Source organism: Anas acuta, chromosome Z, assembly GCF_963932015.1.
Source record: "Anas acuta chromosome Z, bAnaAcu1.1, whole genome shotgun sequence".
Classification (NCBI taxonomy): domain Eukaryota; kingdom Metazoa; phylum Chordata; class Aves; order Anseriformes; family Anatidae; genus Anas; species Anas acuta.
The window spans coordinates 18,530,632-18,553,733 of NC_089017.1; the positions used below are offsets into that span (position 1 = coordinate 18,530,632).

Consider the following 23,102-nt stretch of genomic DNA (forward strand, 5'->3'; position numbering starts at 1 on the left):
TTTTCACAATTATGTTCTTTTGCACGTTGCACCAAGTCATTTTATTCTTGAGAGCAGCAGAAAATGTGTTGTCTTCTAATTTGTGAACAGATCTTGAAATAGAACTGGACCACTCCAGTTTTGCCTCATTTCTCTAAATTGACTCCATTGCAGTCTAAAGAAGGAAGGTCACAGTCTGAAATGGTTTTACAATTTTGAACAACAAAAAACATGAAGTCAAAGTTTAGTTTTACATAAAATCTAGAGAAAAAAAAAAAAAAACACCTAAAACCAATGCATTTATCACTTATCCCAAAAACTTTATCAGACAAAAGCATCTTTCTATCTACCAATGTCTTTTTTTTTTTTTTAAATAGACATGTTTATTGGGAGGAATACCATGTGGCTGTACATTTGTGTACATGTGACTTTCTGGTTTCCAGAAGAAAGAGATGTGTAAAAACAAACACAGATTACTTTTTCACATATTTTCTGTATTTTAGTATTGGAAAATAAAATGCACAATATTGTTAATGTACTTGTTGAGTAAAGCGGTTAGCAAGATTTCAAGCAAGTGCATTTAAGTGTACTTAATTTCAGTTGATTTGATGTTTTTAAGTAAGATGGAAAGCACCTTCCTCTAACAGTGAAAGATAATAGTTTTGCTTAAGGCTTACTGGATATTTTTTTCCTTCCCTTCTCCCAGTACACTGAATTTATAAAATGACAATATTGAATGACTACTATGTACTACTTGTATTGAAAATATATGTCTTGAGGGTATGATTTCTCTTGAATTATCTCTTGAATGAGAAATTTTGACTTCCACTTTGTGCTGTGGTTGCACACCACCAGTTTGCCTCAACAAGATCATTGAATTTCTGTGCTTGTCTTCACATACGTAGTACTGATAAGCTTCTGAGGAGGCTATCAGGATAATTTAACTACTTTTTATACTTGGCTAATGCTGTGATAAGAATTTGATTTGTTAAGTGTAGCAATATGTAATTTTCCAGTTTAATCTTAAAACATCCTCATTGCACTTCATTGTCATCAGTGATAAGTTGTCTTGAATGATCGTGTTGTATGTATATAATAGTTTCAGGCCTATTTTTGTTAGTCTGGCAGTTTTCAGAGGCTTGATTCCATCAGAAGGTATGTTGGTTTCAAATCAAGTGTTGACTGAGAAAAAACAGGGGTTTGCTTAACATTAATATTTTTGCTGTCAAAATGATTAAACCTCCTCTTCAGTTAGCTTGTTGAGATCTTGAGAAGCAACCCCAGGCTGAAAAAAGCACATTCAGCTGGTCTGGCTTTCTGGATGTTTGTTGTTTTTTTTTTTTTTTTTTCCAAAAGTGCGTGCTTAACTACCCTTACCCTAAAAAAAAAAAAATAAAATAAAAAGAAAGGTAGTGATCTCTAATGATCTCAATGATCTCACGTGGTTGGCAGCCCAGATTCATCTGAAAAACAGCACTGTGCCCTGCAGCACCATACTGGGGTGTGTGCTTAACACTGACTCAGAAGAGATCATCATCATTTCCTGCAGCAAGCTAGTTAGCCTAATGCTGCGTAGCATGAGATGTGGCAAAATCACAGCACGAGGTGATATGGCTACAGGCATTTGGACTATTAAAGCTAGACTTGTAAAGGATATGACGTCTAGTTTTCTATCGTGTTGCAGCATTTTTCTCATCGCTACCAAAGATGAATGGCATGTTACTACTTTTCTACAGCAATAAAGTATGCTGTGAGACATGAGTGAATAGGAAGACCAAAATTTGTCCTTTGGAGGGAGTAACTAAATTAACTTTTAAAGTTATAGCTAATCCAGCGTATTGAATAGTCAATTTAAACTAACTTGTTTTTATATCTCAACTGAGCTCTAATATATCAAGCCTACAAGTATCAGTAATGTAATTTTCAGTCCAGCTTCAGTCCCACAGAATTTCTTGGGAGCCTTGCAGATTTCTGCAGAATGATACTGTATCTCCTGTGTCTCTGATTCCCTGTGTTAAATAAGTGTGAAGATGTTGTTATTTTTCATTTACTGAAAAAATAATTAAAAAAAAAAGTCAGGGAACGAAATATGCTATTTTTCTGTAAGAACTTTAAGAAATAAAGGATCTGTATGAACTTGTAAGCAGTTCCCTCAATCATGTGACATGTAATTGAATGCTTTAGAAGCAAGAGATTACCAAATTTCACCAAGTTTCAGGAAAAAATACAAATTACTGAATGCCAGTTTACCAAGGAATGTCTTGGCATATTGTTTTTTGTTTTTAATTTATTGCTAACTTTTTAAAATTTAGAGTTGTCATTACTTTCCTGTATCAGCTAAATTTGTGCTGGTCACAGTGAGGTAAAAGATTATACATCCTAGTAAAAACTAGTCAGATCTCTTTAATCAGTTCAAGCTAGGTTGAGAAAACAATCAGTCACTTTTTAATTGGTCACACACCCATATGTACATCAAATTAGTTGTCCAGCCCTTCCTAACTGTGTTACCATGACCTGCAAAAACTTTCTTGAGATTTTGAAGGACTGAAAAATCATTCCGGTTTAATGTTGAGTTATACATTTGTAAAAGAGAGTTGATTTTAAAAGCATGTGATTGTGTTAACATGGATTTATATGAATGATTTACCATTCAATTTGTCTTAAAAGGCAGAATCTGTTTACATGAGCAATGGTGTTTTTTATAGCTGTCATTTGAAGACAGAAAATAACAATGAATGTCTCTCCTCTTTTATTGTAGAATCATAGAATCACAGAATGGTTTGGGTTGGAAGAGACCTTTGAGATCGCCCAACTCCAACCCCTCTGCCATGGGCAGGGACACCTCCCACCAGACCAGGCTGTCCAAAGCCCCATCCAGCCTGGCCTTGAACACCTCCAGGGATGAGGCATCCACAGCTGCTCTGGGCAACCTGTGCCAGGGCCTCACCACCTCTGACTAAAGAACTTATTCCTAATATCTAATCTAAACCTACCCTCTTTTAGTTTAAAGCTATTCCCCCTTGTCCTATCACTCCACTCCCTGACCAAGAGTCCCTCCCCAGCTCTCCTGTAGGCCCCCTTTAGGCAAGGTCTCCCCAAAGCCTTCTCTTCTCCAGGCTGAACAGCCCCAACTCCCTCAGCCTGTTTTCATAGGAGAGGTGCTCCAGCCCTCCAATCATCCTCATGGGCCTCCTCTGGACTTCACAGAATCACAGAATTGTCTAGGTTGGAAGAGACCTTCAAGATCACCTAGTCCAACCTCTGACCTAACACTAACCAGTCTTCCACTAAACCATATCTCTAAGTTCAACATCTAAACGTCTTTTAAAGACCTCCAGGGATGGTGACTCAACCACTTCCATGGGCAGCCTATTCCAATGCTTAAAAACACTTTCAGTAAAGAAATTCTTCCTAATATCCAACCTAAACCTCCCCTGGCGCAACTTTAGCCCATTCCCCCTCGTCCTGTCGCCCTCGAGCTTTCTACCTCGTCCTTTCTATCCTTGAGCAGATCAACACAAGCACCTGACTTGGTGTCATCTGCAAACTTACTGAGGGTGCACTTGATCCCCTCATCCAGATCATCGATAAAGATATTAAAGAGAACCGGCCCCAGTACTGAGCCCTGGGGGATTTGCTCCAACGGCTCCATGTCCTTCTTGTGCTGGGTCCCCATAACTGAACACAACACTCCAGGTGGGGTGTATATTCAATACGTTTGGCTTTTGCTGATGTTCTCTTGTCTTTCATATACATGCATTGGTTTGGTTTTGAGCTCAGTATCTGCTGGAGGTGATTTGTAAAGATTTGGAAAGTTGGGCAAGAGCTTATATTAGTAGAAAGTCAAATGTTTGACAGAGTAAATCACTGAACCAAATCAGAGGTTTGGGGCATCTATTTTGCAAAATCCAGGAGATGAAGGATTACTGTTCAAACTGTCAGAATGTTCTTCCTTACTGTTATAAAGGTTAGAAGATCACTGATTGCTACATTTAGTAGTTCCACTTGAACGTATCTTTATCATATCAAAAGGAAATATGTAGAAATAGTGCCAAATCAAAATTTCAGTGGAACAGAATAGTTGTGTATTAAGCTACTTAAATTATTTTTAAGTTGTACATTCAATTTGCAGTCTTCTTCATTCATACGGCTCAAGATGGCTGGTAATCTGCAAGATTTAAATGATAGAAATACAGGCGTGAATCTCAGAATAGCAATGATGATGATGCAACCTCATGGCAGTAAGCTTACAGAAATGGGTGGATGGGCATGTTTTTAGCTAACATAGTGATACTTCTTAACAGAGTTTGAAGGCTAAAACGTGATGTGGTTGATAGAGTGAAGACATGAGGAAAGGGGGAAATGCATTCTTGCTGTAGGATGCCATAGTACTGTTTTAAAGAGAAATTGAGCATTTCTTAGTTCTAAATCCAGCATTACTCATAGGCACAAGTTCTCATTCAAAACAGGATCAATGGAAGGAAAAAATGTGAGATATTTTTCTAATTTTTCTTGTAAGTACATTTCTCTTGTTTATTCTGAGAGCTGAGCTCTTGTGTATTTATATGTAATTAACAGTTTATAAACAGGGGACACTTTGTAAAACAGCTTTTTGTAAGAGAGTTCGAGCTCTCCTCATTGTTCATCTTTGACACAGATTCCTTCTCAGCTTTATTCTTTTCTCTGTCATGTCTGTGCTGATCAGTACATTACTCCAAGCCAGAGTTTTAACTGAAGTAAAAACCAAAAATCCAGACACATCTGTTCTTGCAGGATTACAGAGTTTTGAGATTTTTTTTCTAAACTTTGTGATACTAGAGTTCTTGTAGGGATGGGCGTGTGAAGGAACAGGACTACACATTGAACCATGCTATCCAGTTTCTTCACATGTCCAAGCCAGCCTTAATTTTTATTTGGATTTGTATAGATTTTAACACATGGTTTTCTAATGCAGAAATCTTTGTGGATTAAAGTTAGTTTTTGACTGTTTTCAGGTGTTTAAGGTCTACTAAGTCATACTAGAACTTCTGTTTAGGGTTGTACTGAGTCTTTCTGTTGCCAAAACAGGGCCTGACACACAGATTTCCAAGAAAATCCAGAAAATTAAAAAAAAAAGAAAAAAAAAGAAAAAAAAAGGCAAAAACAAACACAAACCATACCTTGAAACACCAAAAATTTGGAGCTCTCAAGTCATTGCATGAATCCAGAAGCTAGAATTTTAGGAGTAACTATAAGTACTGCATCGTACAGTTATAATTGACAACACACTTACTTTGGTTTCTTTAATTTTCCTGCAGTCCTGCTTGTGTTGGAATAAATGTTATTTAAACAGTTAAGTTTTGGTAGAGATGTATGCCATCGCATGTAGCATAGTGGTGACAGGTAATGTTTCCTGTAGCACCTCAGGTTGTTCTTGCAGCTGCCTTCAGTGCTGCTAGATCTGACACCTAAAGCTATTGTTGCTGTTGTGTCAGGTAGAAAGGCCTTGGTAAGTTAACGTGGTTGGTAAGTTAACCAATGTATTCAAAATTGAAACGTTAACTATAGTTATCATTGCTTGTGCTTTCCTCTCTGCATTTGGATGTTACTTTACTAGACCTCTTACATGTTACTTCATTCCTGACACATCAGGATGAACTAAACAAATCTTTATTGTGAAATGGTTCCTCGTCAGATATTAGCTCATAGCTATTTGCATGGTATAAATCATATCCTTGCACACTTTTTTCCTTTTCTTCTTTCTGACATGTTGAGTCATTGGCACTTGCTTTCATGAATCCTCTGTGACCTACTTCTATTTGTGGACAATTAGTGCATTACTTTGGTAGTGAAATGCATCTTTCCTGGTACGGGTATTTTTGCAGTATTTTTAGCTATTTTGCAAAGTATATGCAAAAATCTTTCTCATAAACTGCCTGTATACTCTATTCTGTGTTTAAGATGGATTTAGTCTTTTCTCTATATTCTTGTGGTTTACTATATCACTGTATAGATTTAAGTCTAGTACAGAAAAGAATACCGGGGATGCATGTTAATTTTCAGTTGTCATTTTGCCTTTTTTCTTTGATCTTGATTTTTCATGAGAAAATAGGATGTTACGAGCCACTGAAGAAATCAAGAGAAATATTAACAAGGAACCAAACTTACTTGGTCCTGAAAATTGCATGTTTCTATATGACATTACCCACAGAAAGAAATACTGGTAAAGGCAGAATGTGGATGGATTTTCTAGGCCACGTTCATTCTTCGAGATTCATTTCATTAGGACTCTGATTGGATAATGTAGTGTTGGATGAAGTTCTGTTTAAAAGCAACGTGTTTTTTTTTCTAAAAAATATTGCTACTTATTTTTCAGTAAATTTTCATGAAATATAACCATGTGGAGAAATTTAAGTTCAGATTGTGTTTTGCCAGTCACCAGTTGTGGGAAAGAGCATGAAGTATACACCACAGCAGAAAAGAAGAAAGTCTGTCTGAGAGATTGCAATGCAGCACTATTATGTTTTGATCTCCAGAAAATCTATTAATTCTTAGAAGATTCTAAAATACTTTTAATTATCATACGTCTGAGTTTTGGATACTTGGATCATTAAAAGGACTTAGTGTATCAGGGGGGCAGGGAACATTTGGTGGCATAACATGAATGCTCTCATCAGTACTTATTTGGGATGTCCTAGATAATTTGTTTCTGACATCACTGAGTAATGCAGTCACTTGAATCTTACGCCATTGAAACGTTTTTCAATACTGCACCATACTATTTTTAATAGTATAAATGTGCATATATATTAAGTGCCAGGTCTGTGGCAGCAAATGTAAAAAATGTAAATCATCTGATCTTTCTTGGCTTGTATGGTGCTTGATGATTGTGTTACCAAAAAAAAAAAGAAAAGTGGCTGCATGTCAGAAGCCTTGTGCTGTCATCCCTGCTGATGAGTATGCCTGGAGATGTTTGAATTGCTTCACTGGAGATTATTCATATGTTTCTGGTTACGTCATAGCGACTTTACAGCAAAGCACTGCATGTATTATAGACTGCCTTCCTGAGGCCGGTGTACTGCTGCGTGAACTGAAGTTGCTCTCCGAGCTGGTATATACTAGGCTTTTATACAAGGGTAATCATTTGAGTTATATCTGGCCAGTTAGTTATGCTGACATAGCTACATTGTTCCACAGTTATAGTTGAAAAAGAGAGTATATATTCTTCTTGTGTGTTCCAGTTTCCATCTGAGAAAATTTAAACCAGTAAAGACCTGTAACTACATCAGTAGGATGGGGAATAAGTGCATGTGCCTACACACCAGGGTAGACACATACCTAACTCTTAAGTACAGATAGTGCATGCATGTCTAATAGAAAATTGTGGACGAAAGAAGTGATTGATGTAGTTCTGTAAATAGTGTCAGCTGTTTGCCAGTCTCCTAGAGGGTGTTTCAGTATTTTTTCTGTCAGGTTTCTTATGAAGCTTTGTTAAACAAAAAATCATAATTGACAGTTATGTTGCTTACATAATCTCAGTTTTCATTTGGAAAAAGGAAAGCCCACACGTACAGTTCTACAAATCAGTTATTTCTAATTCTGCTATTAAAAAGATTTGACTATGTTTGGGAAACATCAGGAGCAAAAAGACTCCAGTTCATTATAGCTCCATATGACTGATGGGCAGTGCCACGTTGCCAGCCGCACGTATGTGGATGGTGATGTCTCAGTTATGAACATGGCTTGTTTGGTCACTTAACATTTCAGCATGAGTTTGCAGACAACCGGTTCCTACTGAACAAACAACCTCTTCATGAAAGCCGTCGTAGCTGGCATTACTTGATGTCCTCTTTGGCAGGCTGAACAGACACCAGCAGCTGAATGGGCACAATGAAAGGATGTTGTGGTGGTTTTTTTTTTTTTTTTTTCCTGAGAAAATAATGCTTCTTGTTGATTAATTATGATTTAATTACAAAATTTCTGCTCAGCTGATGGTTTAAGGAGGGGAGAACACCGCTCTCAGCGAAGAGAGGGGAGTCCTTTTGTTTGCAGACCGTACTTCGGAGCCGCGGCCAGTCTGCGCGCGCTCAAATGGGGCACTGATGGTGCTCCCAGAGGTCCCATGGGAACAGCCACAGTTTTCAAGTTGAGTGCCTCATAGATAAATGTTCATATTTGGGCTCCTAACCAGTAAAGGGCATGGTTTTCAAACAGCCATATTTTGTTCTAAGTAGTAATTTAAAAAAAAGCCTGTTTTCTTAGTTTTGGTGTATTAATAGTTTGCCTAAGCACTGTTGAATACTTGTGTCCAAGCAGAAGACAGTACATAATATTAATTACAAAATGTCTGTTGTTTGTTGAATGGGAAGTTTGGAACCAAGCACCACATTACTAGCCAGACCAAGAAAGTGGCTGTCCTTCTCCACACTGTGCTGGTGCGGCCGCACCTCAAGTACTGTGTGCAGTTTTGGGTGCCACAGTGTAAGAAAGATATAAAAACTGTTAGAGAGCCTCCAAAGGAGGGTTACAAAGGTGGGGAAGGGTCTAGAGGTCGAGATGTCTGAGGAGCAGCTGAGGCCCCTTGGTGTTCTCAGCCCCAAGCAGAGCAGGCTGAGGGGAGGCCTCATGGCGGCCTGCAGCTCCCTCACGAGGGGAGCGGAGGGGCAGGCGCTGAGCTCTGCTCTCTGGGGACAGCGACAGGACCCGAGGGAACGGCATGGAGCTGGGACAGGGGAGGGTCAGGCTGGGGGTTAGGGAAAGGGTCTGCACCCAGAGGGTGGTCGGGCACTGGGACAGGCTCCCCAGGGCAGTGGGCACAGCACTGAGCCTGACAGAGTTCAAGAAGCATTTGGACAACGCTTTCAGACACATGGTCTGAGTTTTGGGTGGTCCTTTGGTGACCCAGGAGTTGGACTCGATGATCCTTGTGGGTCCCTTCCAACTTGAGAATATTCTATGATCTTTTCAGGAAGTTCAGTTATAAAATGAACGAGACTATTTTTCTGTTACTTGCAGTAATTCCTTTAAAGAAAGAGTGCAAACCTATCTTAAAAAAAAAAAAGAGGGAGAGAGAGGAATAAGACAATGTCAAAGTGACATAAAAAAACCCAAAGCTCATTTCTGTTCTTTTGCAGATGCTCAGTAGGCAACTGTACTTCACAGTTGAAATGCTTTTGAGTCTGTGGGCCCTCTACTGCGGTTTTCAGGAGGTTAACTAGTGTGGGTGCTCATGACTATCCTTTTTACTGGGAGAATGTTTCTTCTGGAGACTAACATAGTAACACTGTTGAAAGATCTCTTCCTCCCTTCCACTTCCCGCCATATTGCAACAAAAGGAAGTCTGGTTTTGTTATTGTTCAGGCACATCAAACTCTCAGAAACTGCTGCTGAATTTAGCATTGAAAATTACATACCCGTCTCTTAGGTCTAATGCAGGGAACCTTCTCTGAGTAACACAATTTGGAACAAGCCATAGTTCAGTAATTCATGTAATCTTGTTTATACAAGAAAAAAACTGAGGTCAGGATATTTGTCAGAGAGCACAAAGGAAGGGGGTTTCTCTTTTTTTTTTCTTAGACTTTGTTACAGAATTGTGTTTCAATGGCATAACATTTCTTCCATTTTTTTCTCCTATAAAAGTGTGTTTTACTTCACTTCTATTTAATGCTGGTTGTATTGTGCTGTGAAAACGTTCCACTGAAGTACTGATATTCAGTACAACATATTTAAAATAAAATTGAATCAGCATTCTTTTCATTTTTTGCTCTTGCACACTCTTCTTGTGGACCTTCTTCTCCCAGAAGGTTAAAATTACAGATATGCATACACATATTTGGCTTACTTTTTGGGTGTGATTGTTTACAGATGAGCTATAATCTTTACCTTTTTTGGAGTGGATTAGCTAAAGTGAAATCTACTGGTTTCGGAAAAACCGTGACTCCTTAAAAGGCAGAATTCTCCCAGGAATAAAAAGATAAGTAATGAGCTAGTGATCATCAAAGTATTGTATCCTAGTACAAGACAGAATTTGAATTTTAAAATAGGAAAGTGAAGACTTAGCTTGCAGAAGTTTTGGTGACATTTTAATAGATCTTATTTTCTAGTATGGGAAAAATCAATTATTTAGCAGTTAGTGAGGAGTATTACACTTTTCAGTCAGAGAATAGAGCACCTGATACAATGACAGTGTCTCCCACCTTCTTTAGTTTCCTGCTCAAGTAGGAGTGAGAAAATTCCACGCTTTTGTATTCAAAGCATTTATTCATCATGTGCTCTTCCGTAGTTTTGATAGGATGGGAGCTACCAAATTTAAAAATGGAGAAAAGCAGTCCTGCCTGGACTCATTACTCTTTTGAGCAAAACATGTCAGTATTTAATTATAGGAGAAAGAAGTCAGGTATAAATATAGTTTATTTTAGGGATTAAAATGGAAGAGAATTACGGGGTTTGAAAGTGAAACAATGCAAAATCTTTATACTACACACAACTGGCAATTTCCTACCCTCGAATTTTAAGATTTGACTAATTTTATGGCACTTCTAATAGATGATTAAAAAAAATTAAAATAAACTGTCCTAAAAATTGTGAAATTATGTGTGGAAAATATTTCTAGGAGCTTTTCTCATGGGGACAGTTTCTGGAGTAGAGTGCCAAGCAGACTGAGTTTGATATAATGTATATTCTTTGGATTAATAAGCCTCTGATCCTTTTTTGTGAAAGCAGTGTTAGCAACAAATTATTTTGACAGATAGAAACATCTGTAGCAGGAAGCAGAGCAGGCTAAACCATTTCTTCCCCTTTCTGTTTCCTACCCCCAAATGAAAGTGGATCAGTTGTTTCCGAGGTACTTCCATATAGACATCTACTCTAGCTGTCTACTGAAGCACCAAAGTTTTTAGGCCATTTCTACGTGTAGATTTGTGATAATTCCAGAGTGGCAGACTTTAACCCTTAGAGACTTTATTAAGTATTGCTAGCATGCATGCTTTTTCAATGACAAGAAACACTCCGTAAAAGTACTCTGTGCCATTTGGGAAATGCTTTTTAACATTATGAGGAGGTCTTTCTCATCACCCTGACCCACCAGGCCCATGGCATACAGCGAGTTAAGAGCAGCGGTGCCCATAGGGGCTGCTGCTGGGGACAGCTACCAGCTGGCAAGAAGCTGAGAAAGCTGAGAGGTGCCGGGTCTAAATGGAAAACAGAATGAGAGAGCTGGGGAGAAAAGGGAGAGGGTTTCATCGTCGTAGGTATCTGGATAAGCAGGTCTTCTGTCTGCAGTTTGGAGGCACTCCCACTTTTTATCTTAATTCTGAGCTATGCTGGCCTCAGTTTCAACCAGAGTTACAGAAAGCTCGGGGTTTGAGCTTGGCTCCCTTGCAGTACCGGAACAGCCTGGGGAATTGGCTGTGGTTGAGCCTGGGTGGACGCTGTTCAAAAGAAATAAGTCTGGAACAGGACCCACTTCATCTTTGCATCTTTGGTGTGGTTTGTTTGCCTTTTTCTTTTTTTTTTTTTGAAAGGCCAAATTAGGTGAAAGTTATGAGTAGATATGCTCATCTATTTGATGAAAGCGTGGAAAAGGTCTTGCCCAGTATCTTTATTGGAGCTGGGGGTGGAACTGTGAAGGGGACATCCATCAGCTGTCCCATCCTCTGAGTCTGGACTGTGCGTGTTGGGAGCAGCAGCAGCCACGGGGCATCAGCCCAGCTCCCAGACTGACTGAGCAGCAAGCATCTGTCACAGGCTGGCTGTAGTAGGCAGAAGGCAGCACTCCAGCCTGGTGCTCTGGAGGGGCCCGTGGCAGTGAGTGGCAGCCCCAGCTGACCTCCCCTGATTTCTCCCATTCTGTTGATGAGCAAGGAGGCAGCATCAGAAACATCCTGTTCCCAGCCTAGGTTTAAGGTGACCACCACAACACGGTAAGAAATGTCTGGCCACATCCGCGTATCCCAAGAGACACACCAAGAGCTTGTAGTCTAAAGCCACAATCTGGAGTGGCAGGATCTAGAGATCTAGGATTAACGTGAACCTGCTGGGGATGGCCAAGTGTTTTAAGGCCCATGAAGCCTGTGTTTTAAAGCCGTCTGTGCTGAGGCTGCGATAGACATGCGTTCCAGCAAATTGGGTATTTCCTGTCTGATGCAAATGATGTCTGGCAGGGCAAGGCGCTGCTTCACGTGATTAACATCTCAAAACTATTGATGCTTTGATCTTCACAGGTGTGATGTGCTCTGTGTTGTTTTTTGTTTTTTGTTTTTTGTTTTTTTTAAGGGACTGCTAGTTAAATTGTATAAACCTATCAATGCAGCTCTTTTTTTTTTTTTCAGTTAGATGTTTCCAGCTTTTTTCATCTCCTGAATTATGTAATGGTGATCATAGTGGTGAGTTAGGCCATCCCTGTCTATTTTTGCTCTGATTCTTGTCCTGTCTTACTATTTATCTTTCTGTTTTGTAAGAGAAGTAATTGTGTGTTGAGGAGTTAAGTTGAATATCTTGGTTTGATGGCAAAAGCTCTTTTCAGCTATTAGCTTAGTTTATATCACCTCCCAGAACACAGATGAGATTTTGAAAAAAGAATGTCTAGAAGCAGTGGGTTTTAAACGATTACATCAATGTGTCCTCAACAGCTTGCATGATACTAGGTTGCCCAAACTGCATTTTGAAGATACCGAAGAAGAATTCTGCAGTCTGGCTTCTGATCCTGAGTGGTTTTGTCCATTCTCCACTCTCTGCCCACTTTGCATAAATCAGATTTTATATCTTGTAGGCAGGTATTTTATAAATATTGTACAAATATAGAGTTAATAATTAACTTAAATACTCGTTTCATTTTGCATAATTAAATATCTATGTAGAAAGTTAAAACTGAATCTGTCCTTTGGAAGTTACAACAGGTAGAAATACACCATTTTAGGCTTTTAGGAGAGATTTGGATTTTAAATATTGTTGTTGGATTTTTATTTGTGAAGAGGAAAAAATATGGATCAAAATTGCTAGGAGTAAAAATAAGAAGTCAGTGGAGCTGAATACATTGAAGGCAGATGTAACTATCACCAGGCAAAGACCTAATGAACTATCTGTTTATTTGTTTTGTAAAGCACTGTGGGAATGGAGATTGAAAGGCCGTCTGCTGCATTAGAAGCCTGCCTTTGTGACAGTGTGTGACGATCTTCCTCGGGTCTGCAGAGAGTTGGCAGATGTTTCTGCAATTTTGAGATGCGTCTTGGCAGATGTTTTTCCAGTGATGCTGACTGATGCACGTTTGAACTCTATAGACAGTCTGTGCAGAGGATGATCATGTTTCCAGCTGGTTGCATTTTCTATTTTATTTTCTATTTTATTTTTTTACTTTTAGAAAGATAAGGAGATGAGCGAGGTCTCCTCCTTTGTGCCATTGAGGAAAATCAAAGTCTTGGTGATAGGGAGGCATCTGGTAGGCTGTAGTAATGGCAGGGAAATTGCTGTTGAACACAAATGTGTAAATACCAGGAAAGGACCCTGAGCTCACTGTCCAAGTTCACCCAGGCAAGAGCCATAGCTAAAACGTTCACAGCTGTGTTGAAAAAATCCAGGACATACTCTGCTAAACTAGGACTGCTAGCAGATGTATGCATTGCTATTTTGTCCTGTTCATTAGGTTTTGACAGCACTCTTTTCTTTTCAGCGCACAGACTAAAACTGGCCTCATTCAGGTTGATTAAAGCTTAAATACAAGACAGTAAAAACCTGAATACATCCATTATACAGTGAAACTTTCCAGCAAATTCCAAGACTGTTTTTCCAGGTCATTAAAGATTGATAGGGAATAATTCCATGCAGTGAGTGGGATATATAATAAACATTATTTCTCTGTGTGTGGCTATATGTGTATATATAGGACATTTTAATATATAACCTAATATATGTCTGCATATAAATATATGTCCGTATACATGTGAATACGTGCATACATACATAGCAGATTTGGGAAAGTGAATGTGCAGGCGTAAGCCAGTAAAAATACACTGGAAAATTTTGCTGTGTGATGCTAAATGGATACAAGTATGGAACACTGTAAACCACTAAAAGAATGAATTGTAAATTCTTCATTTATTTTTTTTTTTGCTCACCTTCAGATGTTTTGCACTTTTCTTTCAGTGGCAGCACATCAAAAATACACCAACTCCAGTCTTTAACTTAAGAAACGTCTCAAAATTGGAGATCTTTGCTTCCTTACTCTGCAGTCTCACTTAGCTATAGGGTAGAACAGGACAGCAGGTCACACGGAGTTTGTGGATTTTGCTCGTGTAACCCTAATTCCACAGTATTCAGAGAGGAGCAGTCACGGTTGATCTGCTGCCATTTAAAAAGTGGTCTAGGCATGAAGCTACTGGGCCACTTGCTACTCGGACTTCCTAGATCAGGAGATGCTTCATCAAGTACGACCATAAAGGTACCTGTTGGCAGGGAAGCCACTGTGAGGTACCAGCGTGCACCATGTCTTCATCACAGCTGTTACCTGTGTTCTTCTGAGTTAGTGCCCTGCAGAACTTCCATGGATTCTGGAGAGGTTGGAAGCACTCACCAAACTGCATTTTAATGCCAAGGACTTTTTCTTTTTTCTTTTTTTTTTTTTTTCCCTGCAAAAACAAAACACAAAACAAAGGCAGTGAAATTCCTCACTTATGTTTTAATTTTTATTTTTTCTAACTCGGGGTAGTGTGCTCTGTTGACTCTTCAGTGTTGCTGTTCATGAAGATAAAAAGTAACGATGGAACCATAGTTAGGTAGCTTCAAAACAGGTTAAATATAACTGAAATATAAATTAAACTTTTCTGTAAATACAAAGTGGCTACATTGGAGTCTTGCTAGGGTCAGCATGTTCCTCCTGAGGTAGTTTTCAGCTATGCTTTTTTAACACCAGAACAATTTCAACCACCTTCCCCATCCCACAGCCTTTATGCTAGAGCTGATCCTGCATTATTAATGTGTCTTGTGTCTGCGTGGTCAGGCTTTGCATTTGGGTGCAGCAATAGCTGATATAGTCTGTTTGCACTTAGGTTAACAAATACAGCATTTACTCGCAATCTTTCTTAAAATAGGTGTCCCCTTTTAATCTTTACTTTCAGCTAAACAAATACGTTGTAGGGATACCAAAACTGAGAAGCTGTATTGCAAGGTAGTGCTATGCTCGGCATACACTGTGAAAGGTGGTGAACTGTCATAAGAGCTTACAGTCCAAATCCATCTTTATTACAAGTATAAATATTAATAATTAAGGATATTGAAATCATTATAAGTGATTAAAGCTATGAAAGGCATGGGAAGTGATGATCTCTGTCAGTATATCCTTCTTTCTATACCTTTTTGTGTGTGTTTGAGAAGCAATTAACCCTTACTGCCAGTAATTTGCTCACATATTATCCCTCTTCCTGAGGAATAAGCTTCCATTTTAGTGCGTACCTCTCACTGCTATTACTGTTTTTTGATTATCAGGAAATCTGCATTTAATATTTATCTGGATGAAGTACTGCCCCATCATGAGTATATGACTTAAAGAACTGAGTTTCTGTTTCAAGTTTGTATTATGTTTATTTTTTTCCAAGAGCTTGTTGAGTGTAGATGTATTATAATGGCCATTACCAGTACTTTTATCTTGTGCGTTGTTAGTGGGAATCTAGCAGTTCCCACCACTTCTGCCCAAAGGGATTTTGCCTGATAGAGGAAGGATTGTGGTTATTTAAGGAGCAAGGCAATCAAGCTTTGTACAACTGGATCACATCTTTCAGCAGCTGCAGTTAACCCCTGCTTTATGAGATTAGTACGGTTCAGCACAGCACACTTTCTACATGGTGTCCTCCATTTGCTCTATCAGGTGGTACTTCTCATGGCAAGTGCTGGTTGTCTCTGCAGTTGGAGGAGTGACTCAGAGTGCTCCGTGCTCCTGATAGCAGAGCAGGGCTGAAGGAGGAATTGCCCAGCAGTGAAGAATCACGATAAGGAGGAGTGCTACGAGTGGGCAGGAGCATTGGTGGCAGAGAGCGGGAGATAAGGCAGAGGGACTTGGAAACCAAATAGGAAATTCTGAACTGGATTCCAAGATACGGAACAGTGCCAGTAATCCAGGGCACTGTTGGCACGATGTAAGCTACTGCCAGATATGCAGTGATCCAAGACTCCCAGCTTAGGCTGTGAGCAACAAAACCAAACCAGGGAGGATCTTCCTGGGACAGAGAAGGAGAAAAGGGCAAAAAGTGCAAAGTTTCTGTTCTCTTCAAATTTTATGTGTATTCCAAATTTTAATTGGTATTGTTGAACACGGCTGACTAAGGTTTAAAGTGTTCTTTTTTAAAAAAAAAAGTTCTCTTCTCCTCTTGTACTCTCTTTGTACTCTTTTCTTCTTGGATAATATTTTTTTTTTTTCTTTTTTTTCTCAGCACTTTAAACCCTGTGTAATCTGCTGCCTGGCTTGCAGGTCTCTTCTCTGTGCCATGCAACCTGATCACAAAGAGAAATCCAAGTTTTAGAGAGCAGTGTTTTGAGAATGTAGCTCTCTGTGGTTTACCAAGGTTTATGTTTCCCCAATTTACAGTCCTGCACTGTATAACTTTGCTGCAGACAAAGAGGCTTTTTTTCAGGTCTGTCTTTCATCAGTTGGTTTATTTTGTCAGATTTGAATGGGAGAAGAATAGATTTACGAAGACAATAGAAGGGAAAAGTTACTTGATGTGTGCAGGGGCTAGGAGAAATGATTTTGTCTGCAGAATTGCTCTAACTTCGGAGTTTCTTTGTACATGAGGACTGTTGTTTCAAGGCTAAATACTTCTGTTAGTAATGCTTTGCTACCTCCTTGGTGGGACCCTGCTTCCTGTTTGCAGTGTTCTAGCAGCTGAGATCATCTTTCTAAGTTCCCCAGAGGTGTTTTTTTCTTCACCCACAAAGAGACTCTTCTATTCTACCATTAATCTGGGGAATGCGTTCTGTTTTAGGGGTCATACAGGATGGCTACATACATGATTTCAGAATCTGTGGAGCAAAAAGAAACAAAGCTATGGGATGAGCTCTAGCAGGGATTTGTCCTTGCATGCAGCACTTTGTTTTACGTTACTCATAGGACAAATAGAGGAGAATTCACATTTTTTACTTTACATCTCTTGAGAAAATCACTGAATCACAGAACTGTAGGGGTTGGAGGGGACCTTGAGAGATCATTGGGTCCAACCCCACTGCCAAAGCAGGTTCCTCAGAGCAGGGTGCCCAGGGAGGCATCCAGACAGGCCTTGAATATCTCCAGAGAAGGAGACCCACAACCTCCCTGGGCAGCCTGTCCCAGAGCTCCGTCACCCTCACCGTGAAGAAATTCTTTCGCATGTTGGTGTGGAACTTCCTGGGCTCTATCTTGTGGCCATTACCCCTTGTCCTGTCCCCACAAACCACTGAAAAGAGATTGGCCAAATCCCTCTGTCTCCCACACCTCAGGTATTTATACACACTGTTGAGATCCCTTCTCAGTCTTCTCCAGGCTGAACAGACCCAGGTCTCTCAGCCTTTCTTCATAGGGAAGATGCTCCAGGCCCCGTATCATCTTTGTGGCTCTCTGCTGGACTCTTTCCAGGAGATCCCTGTCTTTCTTGTACCGGGGAGCCCAGAACTGGACAGAGTACTCCAGGTGAGGCCTGACCAGGGCAGAGTAGAGGGGGAGGATCACCTCCCTTGGCCTGCTGGCCATGCTCCTTTTAATACACGCCAGGATCCCATTAGCCCTCTTGGCCACAAGGGCTAACTGCTGGCTCATGGTCAACCTGTTGTTGGACCCCAGGTCCTTCTTCTCAAAGCTCCTCTCCAGCAGGTCACCCCCCAGCCTGTACTGATACTTCGGGTTGTTCCTTCCCAGGTGCAGGCCTCTACACTTGCTCTTGTTAAACCTCGTTTAGTTTCTTCCTGCCCAGCTCTCCAGCCTGTCCAGGTCTAAAATACTTCACTAGAATGTGGTAAGTGAAATTCTTCATACAACTGCAGCCACATCTGAGCAAATAGGAAAGATTTTTTGCAATGGCAGCTCGGGGAAGTTTTTAAAATTAAGTAAGATCTTGCCATGGAGGAAATGTCATCCTAGTCTCCATAAAGAATTCTTAAAAGTAACTGTAAAATCTAGATAACAAGAATTATATATCTTAGATAATGTGTGAGAGATATTGCACTAATTTCACCTGTGGAATGTGAAGTTTGAATTATAATGAAAAACTGAATGCAAAGAGTCTTTTATTTACAAAAAAAAAAAAATGGCATAAGTGACGAAACTGTTAATTTCTGCATTTAAGTGTAAATGATACTGTACACATGTATATGGAATCATCCTTGTGGCAAAATTAATGAAGTGTGCCTGTGGCCTAGAACTAAAAGTAAGGTTTCTTTGGTTAGAAAAGGAGAATCATCCACTACCTTTGAAATCTCTTTTGCTGGGAGCATTATCAAGGGATTAGATGATTAAAATCTGTGGGTTTTTTTGTAGGAGATGTGACGATCCCAAGTTTTGCACAAGTGAAGCTGCCTAATGTCATGTAGTAGGGTCTCTTAACCCCAGCCCGCACCACAGATGCTGTAGTGATGTCATCACATCGTTATGGATAGATACAATCCGTTGTGTCCTTTAACAAATGTCTAATGAATACTGGAAGTTTGTGTTGAATTTAGTTTTTGTTTGGAGGATTTCAAATGAACTGTTATTCAAGATCTTTTAGAAGTGTAGCAGGTAAATTAAGGGTTGTCATAGCATGATATAAGAAAAATTACTGAAATTACAGTGATGTTATAAAGCCAAAAGGAAGTATTTGAAACATTCTTTGATAAGAGAGCAATCAAATATAGCTCTTCAGCTGGACAAAATTTAGAGAAGGGATGGAACAGCGTGGCTTTGAAATTGTTGTCTAGTAACATATGGAGTGTTTCCTTAAGTCTTGTAACTTAACAATAGGTTAAATAATAAGTATGTTAAAAATATTTGTAGTAAGGACAACTTAATTTAAACATAATATATATATATATAGTCCACACTTATAAAATTTTCCCTGTTTGGTCAGCTTAGTAATTGAAGTGTATCTATTTAAAAAGTTTTGTGTGACTTTTCCTGTACTTAAAATGCGAATCCTTAAAGCATTTATTGCTTTATTTTCGTACAGTGGTAATAATAAATATATACTCATGAGTTAATGCATTGTTTAATTGATTATAATAAAGGGATATGGTAGTTCATTGTGTAATTTATGGAAATAAACTTTGCATTAACCTGTTAAACTGTTGGATATGGCACTCTCAGTGCTTAGCAAAATGTTTTTTGAGGGGAGACTGGTTTTCGTTTGACACTTTTTACATAATGCAAATAAATTCTATACTGCTTTATTAGTCTGCATTTCCTGACTTTTTTCCCCTCTGGTAATAGTACAGATTACTTTTGAATCTTTTTTACTTATTATTTATGCTATCCCAGCAGGTTACTCGTGTTCATGCCTCCTTGTTTAACTCTGTCCCTTCTTTTGCATTTTATTCATCTTGTGATATTCAGTTTGATCAGTTTTGGTTCCTGGCTGTTATATAGAGATTATAACATTAGAAAGTTAGACATGTTAGATGTTTAGAGACATCTACAAGTAAGATCTGAGTATGCCTGTGTTGTATTAATGAAATGCTTTTTATAAAAGAATTTTCCCCCTTTCAATGGTTTTGAGTTTCTATAAACCTTTATGGGAAGAAAAAAAAATCTGATCGTAGTGCTGTAAACATTTGCATATGCACTTAAGTTTATATACAGTTAGTCTTTTTGACTTCAAGATACTATTTTCTTGTGCATTAATGTTTGCAGTCTTGAGGATTTATATTTATGAGAATATTAGTTATAGCTGAAAGAGGGGAAAAAACACTTCTGCCATCAAATATTTTAAAATGTTATGTTGTATTTAAGAAAAATGTGTCCTTTCTCAAGCTTAATAGATGTGTTAATTTACTATTTATCTTGACTAATGATCTTGTGATAAGGGAAATCAGTGGCTTTGCAGATGAAAAATGTATGAGTAAAAAAAAAGGCATTCATCTTCATAGGCATCATCTGTTTCATTGACAAAAGGCACAGATGTGAAATTTAACTCAATAATTAAATTTATAATTATTGTTTCAGAGTCAGATAAATAATTGCTCCTCATGGCATGCAATTTGGAGCTACAGTTCATGTAATAAGAATAGGTTTGATCATTGGTGATTCTAAGCTGAGAATTTTTCAGATTGTGTGTGTATATTTTTAAATATTATTTAAAAAGTATGGCACAGAAGCAAGCTGCAGACAGGGAAGAACACTTTATTAATGACTCCACAGGGATATGATATTCTTTGCACTGAACAGCAAACGTGCAAGCCTGAAATGGATCCATGGTGCATTTTCTTTGGAAACTGCTGTCTTTGTCATTATCCAGTATGTTCCATAGACTTCCTGGACTCATACAAATACTACAAAAACAGCAATAGCTCTGATAAAGAAGCAAAAACGCAAAATGTCCATATGTGGTACATGCTGTGTTTCTAATGATGTCTATTTTTCCTCTTTCTGTTTTTGCCTACAGTTGTAGAACAAGCAACAGGAAGAGTTTGATGGGCAATGGCCAGTCTCCAGCTCTGCCTCGGCCTCATTCACCTCTCTCAGCTCACACAGGTGATTTTTATATCTATTTTACTGGTGGTATTTATGAAATTCTTCTGAATTCTTTATGAGGGGAGGAAAAAACAGTCTATCTCACTACGTTTCTTTCCATTGTTGGAATTGGTGAAAATTTGCGTATTGTTCCATCCAAATTTCTGTTGAATTTAAATCCATAAATCTTATGTTACGGTAACAAGCAGGCCTGAAATATCTAACATGGATCATGTAGCTTTGTTAGTTTTCCATGTGTTCTGACAAGTTCTGATGAATTTTCCCCAATTCCTTCTCTGCACCTAGTACTGTATGAAAAGAATATTAAACAGCTTGTAACACATGGTGAATATAGTGGAATTGGTGAGTAGGGTATTACATTCTATTCGTAGTGCATTTGTTCCCTAGGATTTATGAAGTTAGGCACGTTACTAGAAATTTCTGTGCTTCAGTTTCCACAATAATAAATTGGTGATCATTTTGTTTCACTTCTGAGGCATTGAAGCACTTAAGACTGAGTGAACGTTAGAGATGGTATTGTCTTCATTTTGAAAAGGAACATTTTTAGCATACCAAAATAGACTAGTGCAAAGATTCATTCTGTCACATGTTTTAGTGTATAGTTATTACCACTTGTTAAATAATAATAAAAAAAAAAAGTAAAGCCTTACAAGCAATCCTTGTGTTGCCAATGACGTTGAGTACTTTGTAGAATTGTTCTTGGATGGTAAAAGAACAATTACAGAGTTTAAGTTGTGTTTTTCAAGAGAATGGTGAGTTTAATAAGGCACTTGCAGTTTTCTCGTAGAAACATCGTTACTAGAGAAAACACAGTGGTTCTCCTCAAACTGAGCAGCATGCAAGCAGAAGGTGAAAGCTGAATTGGGCAAATACTGAATAATTGCGTGAAGTTTTTTAATTTTTTGTCTTACGATTTCAGTAATTCTCAGGTTTGTGTGGTTGGATAGGGAAGGAGAATTTGGATGGCACCACACTGATGAAGTAAATATATTGTTCAGGGTGCAAATGGTGCATTCCAGTCGAAGAAAAGACATTTGGAAGCAACATGGAGAGTGAAGGCTCATGGCTCTAATTAAGTGCAGCCAAAGCAGTTTGAATACATACAAGATACAAGCTCTAGGACTGGGGGTTAGAAAGGGGCTATGGAAATGTTGATATACAACAGGTATTATATATCAGCTATTACATTAATTACCAATACAGTACATTATATGCGCTCTTCCTCTGTATAGGGCCCGAAGCTAACTGCAGAGATGGTTCATGGTATAGGAAAGTTGGATTTGAAATCTGGCAGTAGGTCTTGTGCAGAGACACTTGTAAAGATCATGAGATTTCCAGAATACTTGAGAATTTCACTGTGTAAATTCTTTCTCTTTCTTACAAAAACAGAAAGCAAATATACACTAATGCCATTTCTTTGTGTTCAAACCTTGCTCATTATTAATAACTGTCTTAAGACAGTTGCTGCATATCCTTTGCCTTTAATATGTAAGCTGAAAGCAGTTAAACCTGCTGAAAGCTCCTTCTAGTTTTTGCGTGAACTGTGGATACATTTAGGATGGTGGGAGGCAAAGGCTGCACTGTCAGCTTGGACAACATCTGGTGTCCTGGACACTAATGGGTTTTCCAGCTGAATGCCTGCTGCTGCGTAGGTAGATCTGCACCTCCCAGCCTTCGAGTGAGTGATTATCATCTCAGCAAGTCAGGGCATTCAGGTGTCCCCACCTCAACAGTCACAGGAGCTTGTTCCTGTGGGTGATGCTAACCCCTGATGATGAATAATCAAGTGTAACGCTGTTTAATGTTCTCTGCTGTAGAAACAAGATTTAGCTGTTAGGAGTAATACTATAAATCTTACATGTTTGTGTCTTAATGAAATGTTTCATTTTGTGCCACTAATAGGACAAGTATTGGGAGAAGAACTGCAAGTAGGGAATTACTTAAAAAGGAGAGGATGTGAGTGTTATGCTAAAATGAGAAGTCTTACAAAACATGAGCAGGGTTTGTCAATAGAGTGCTCAGGGTTTGGTTTTGTGGCCAAGCCTTCTTAATCTTTTCATAAATTACATTGGCACAAAATTATTGTAGTTGATGTAAAGTTGGAAGACATCCAATATGGAACAGCACTGGGAAAACTGTATTAAGGTGACTTATCTTGAGAACTGCAATAAAAAGTATTAAATTACATAGCAACTTGCAGCATTTTGTGCTTGTAGGACCAGTAACATAAATGCCTACTTCAAGATCTGGACTCATCTGCTAGAAGGAATTTAGAGAAGGACCTGGCTGCATTTTCTGGATCAGATGATGGAAGCACCAATGTAGCATAGCTTTGAAAGTCAAATCTTAGAAGTTTATACAAAAGAAGTAATTTTCAGCTGAATCTGGGAAGGTTTCATGCCACTGTACAACTTCGTGGTTAGATTTCATCTGGAGTGCTGCTTTTTTCTTATGGTAATGCATG

At 38.7% G+C, this 23,102-nt stretch overlaps 1 protein-coding gene across 12 annotated transcripts in view; it reads left to right on the forward strand.

Annotated features, from left to right (window-relative positions):
- MAST4 (microtubule associated serine/threonine kinase family member 4) overlaps positions 1-23,102 on the forward strand; it is a 293,772-nt gene that overhangs the window by 200,921 nt on the left and 69,749 nt on the right. For all 12 annotated transcript variants that reach the window (XM_068665969.1, XM_068665971.1, XM_068665970.1 and 9 more), the window contains one exon: positions 20,550-20,638. In XM_068665969.1, the coding sequence (XP_068522070.1) occupies positions 20,550-20,638 (89 nt within the window). The remainder of the gene's footprint in view (positions 1-20,549; positions 20,639-23,102) is intronic.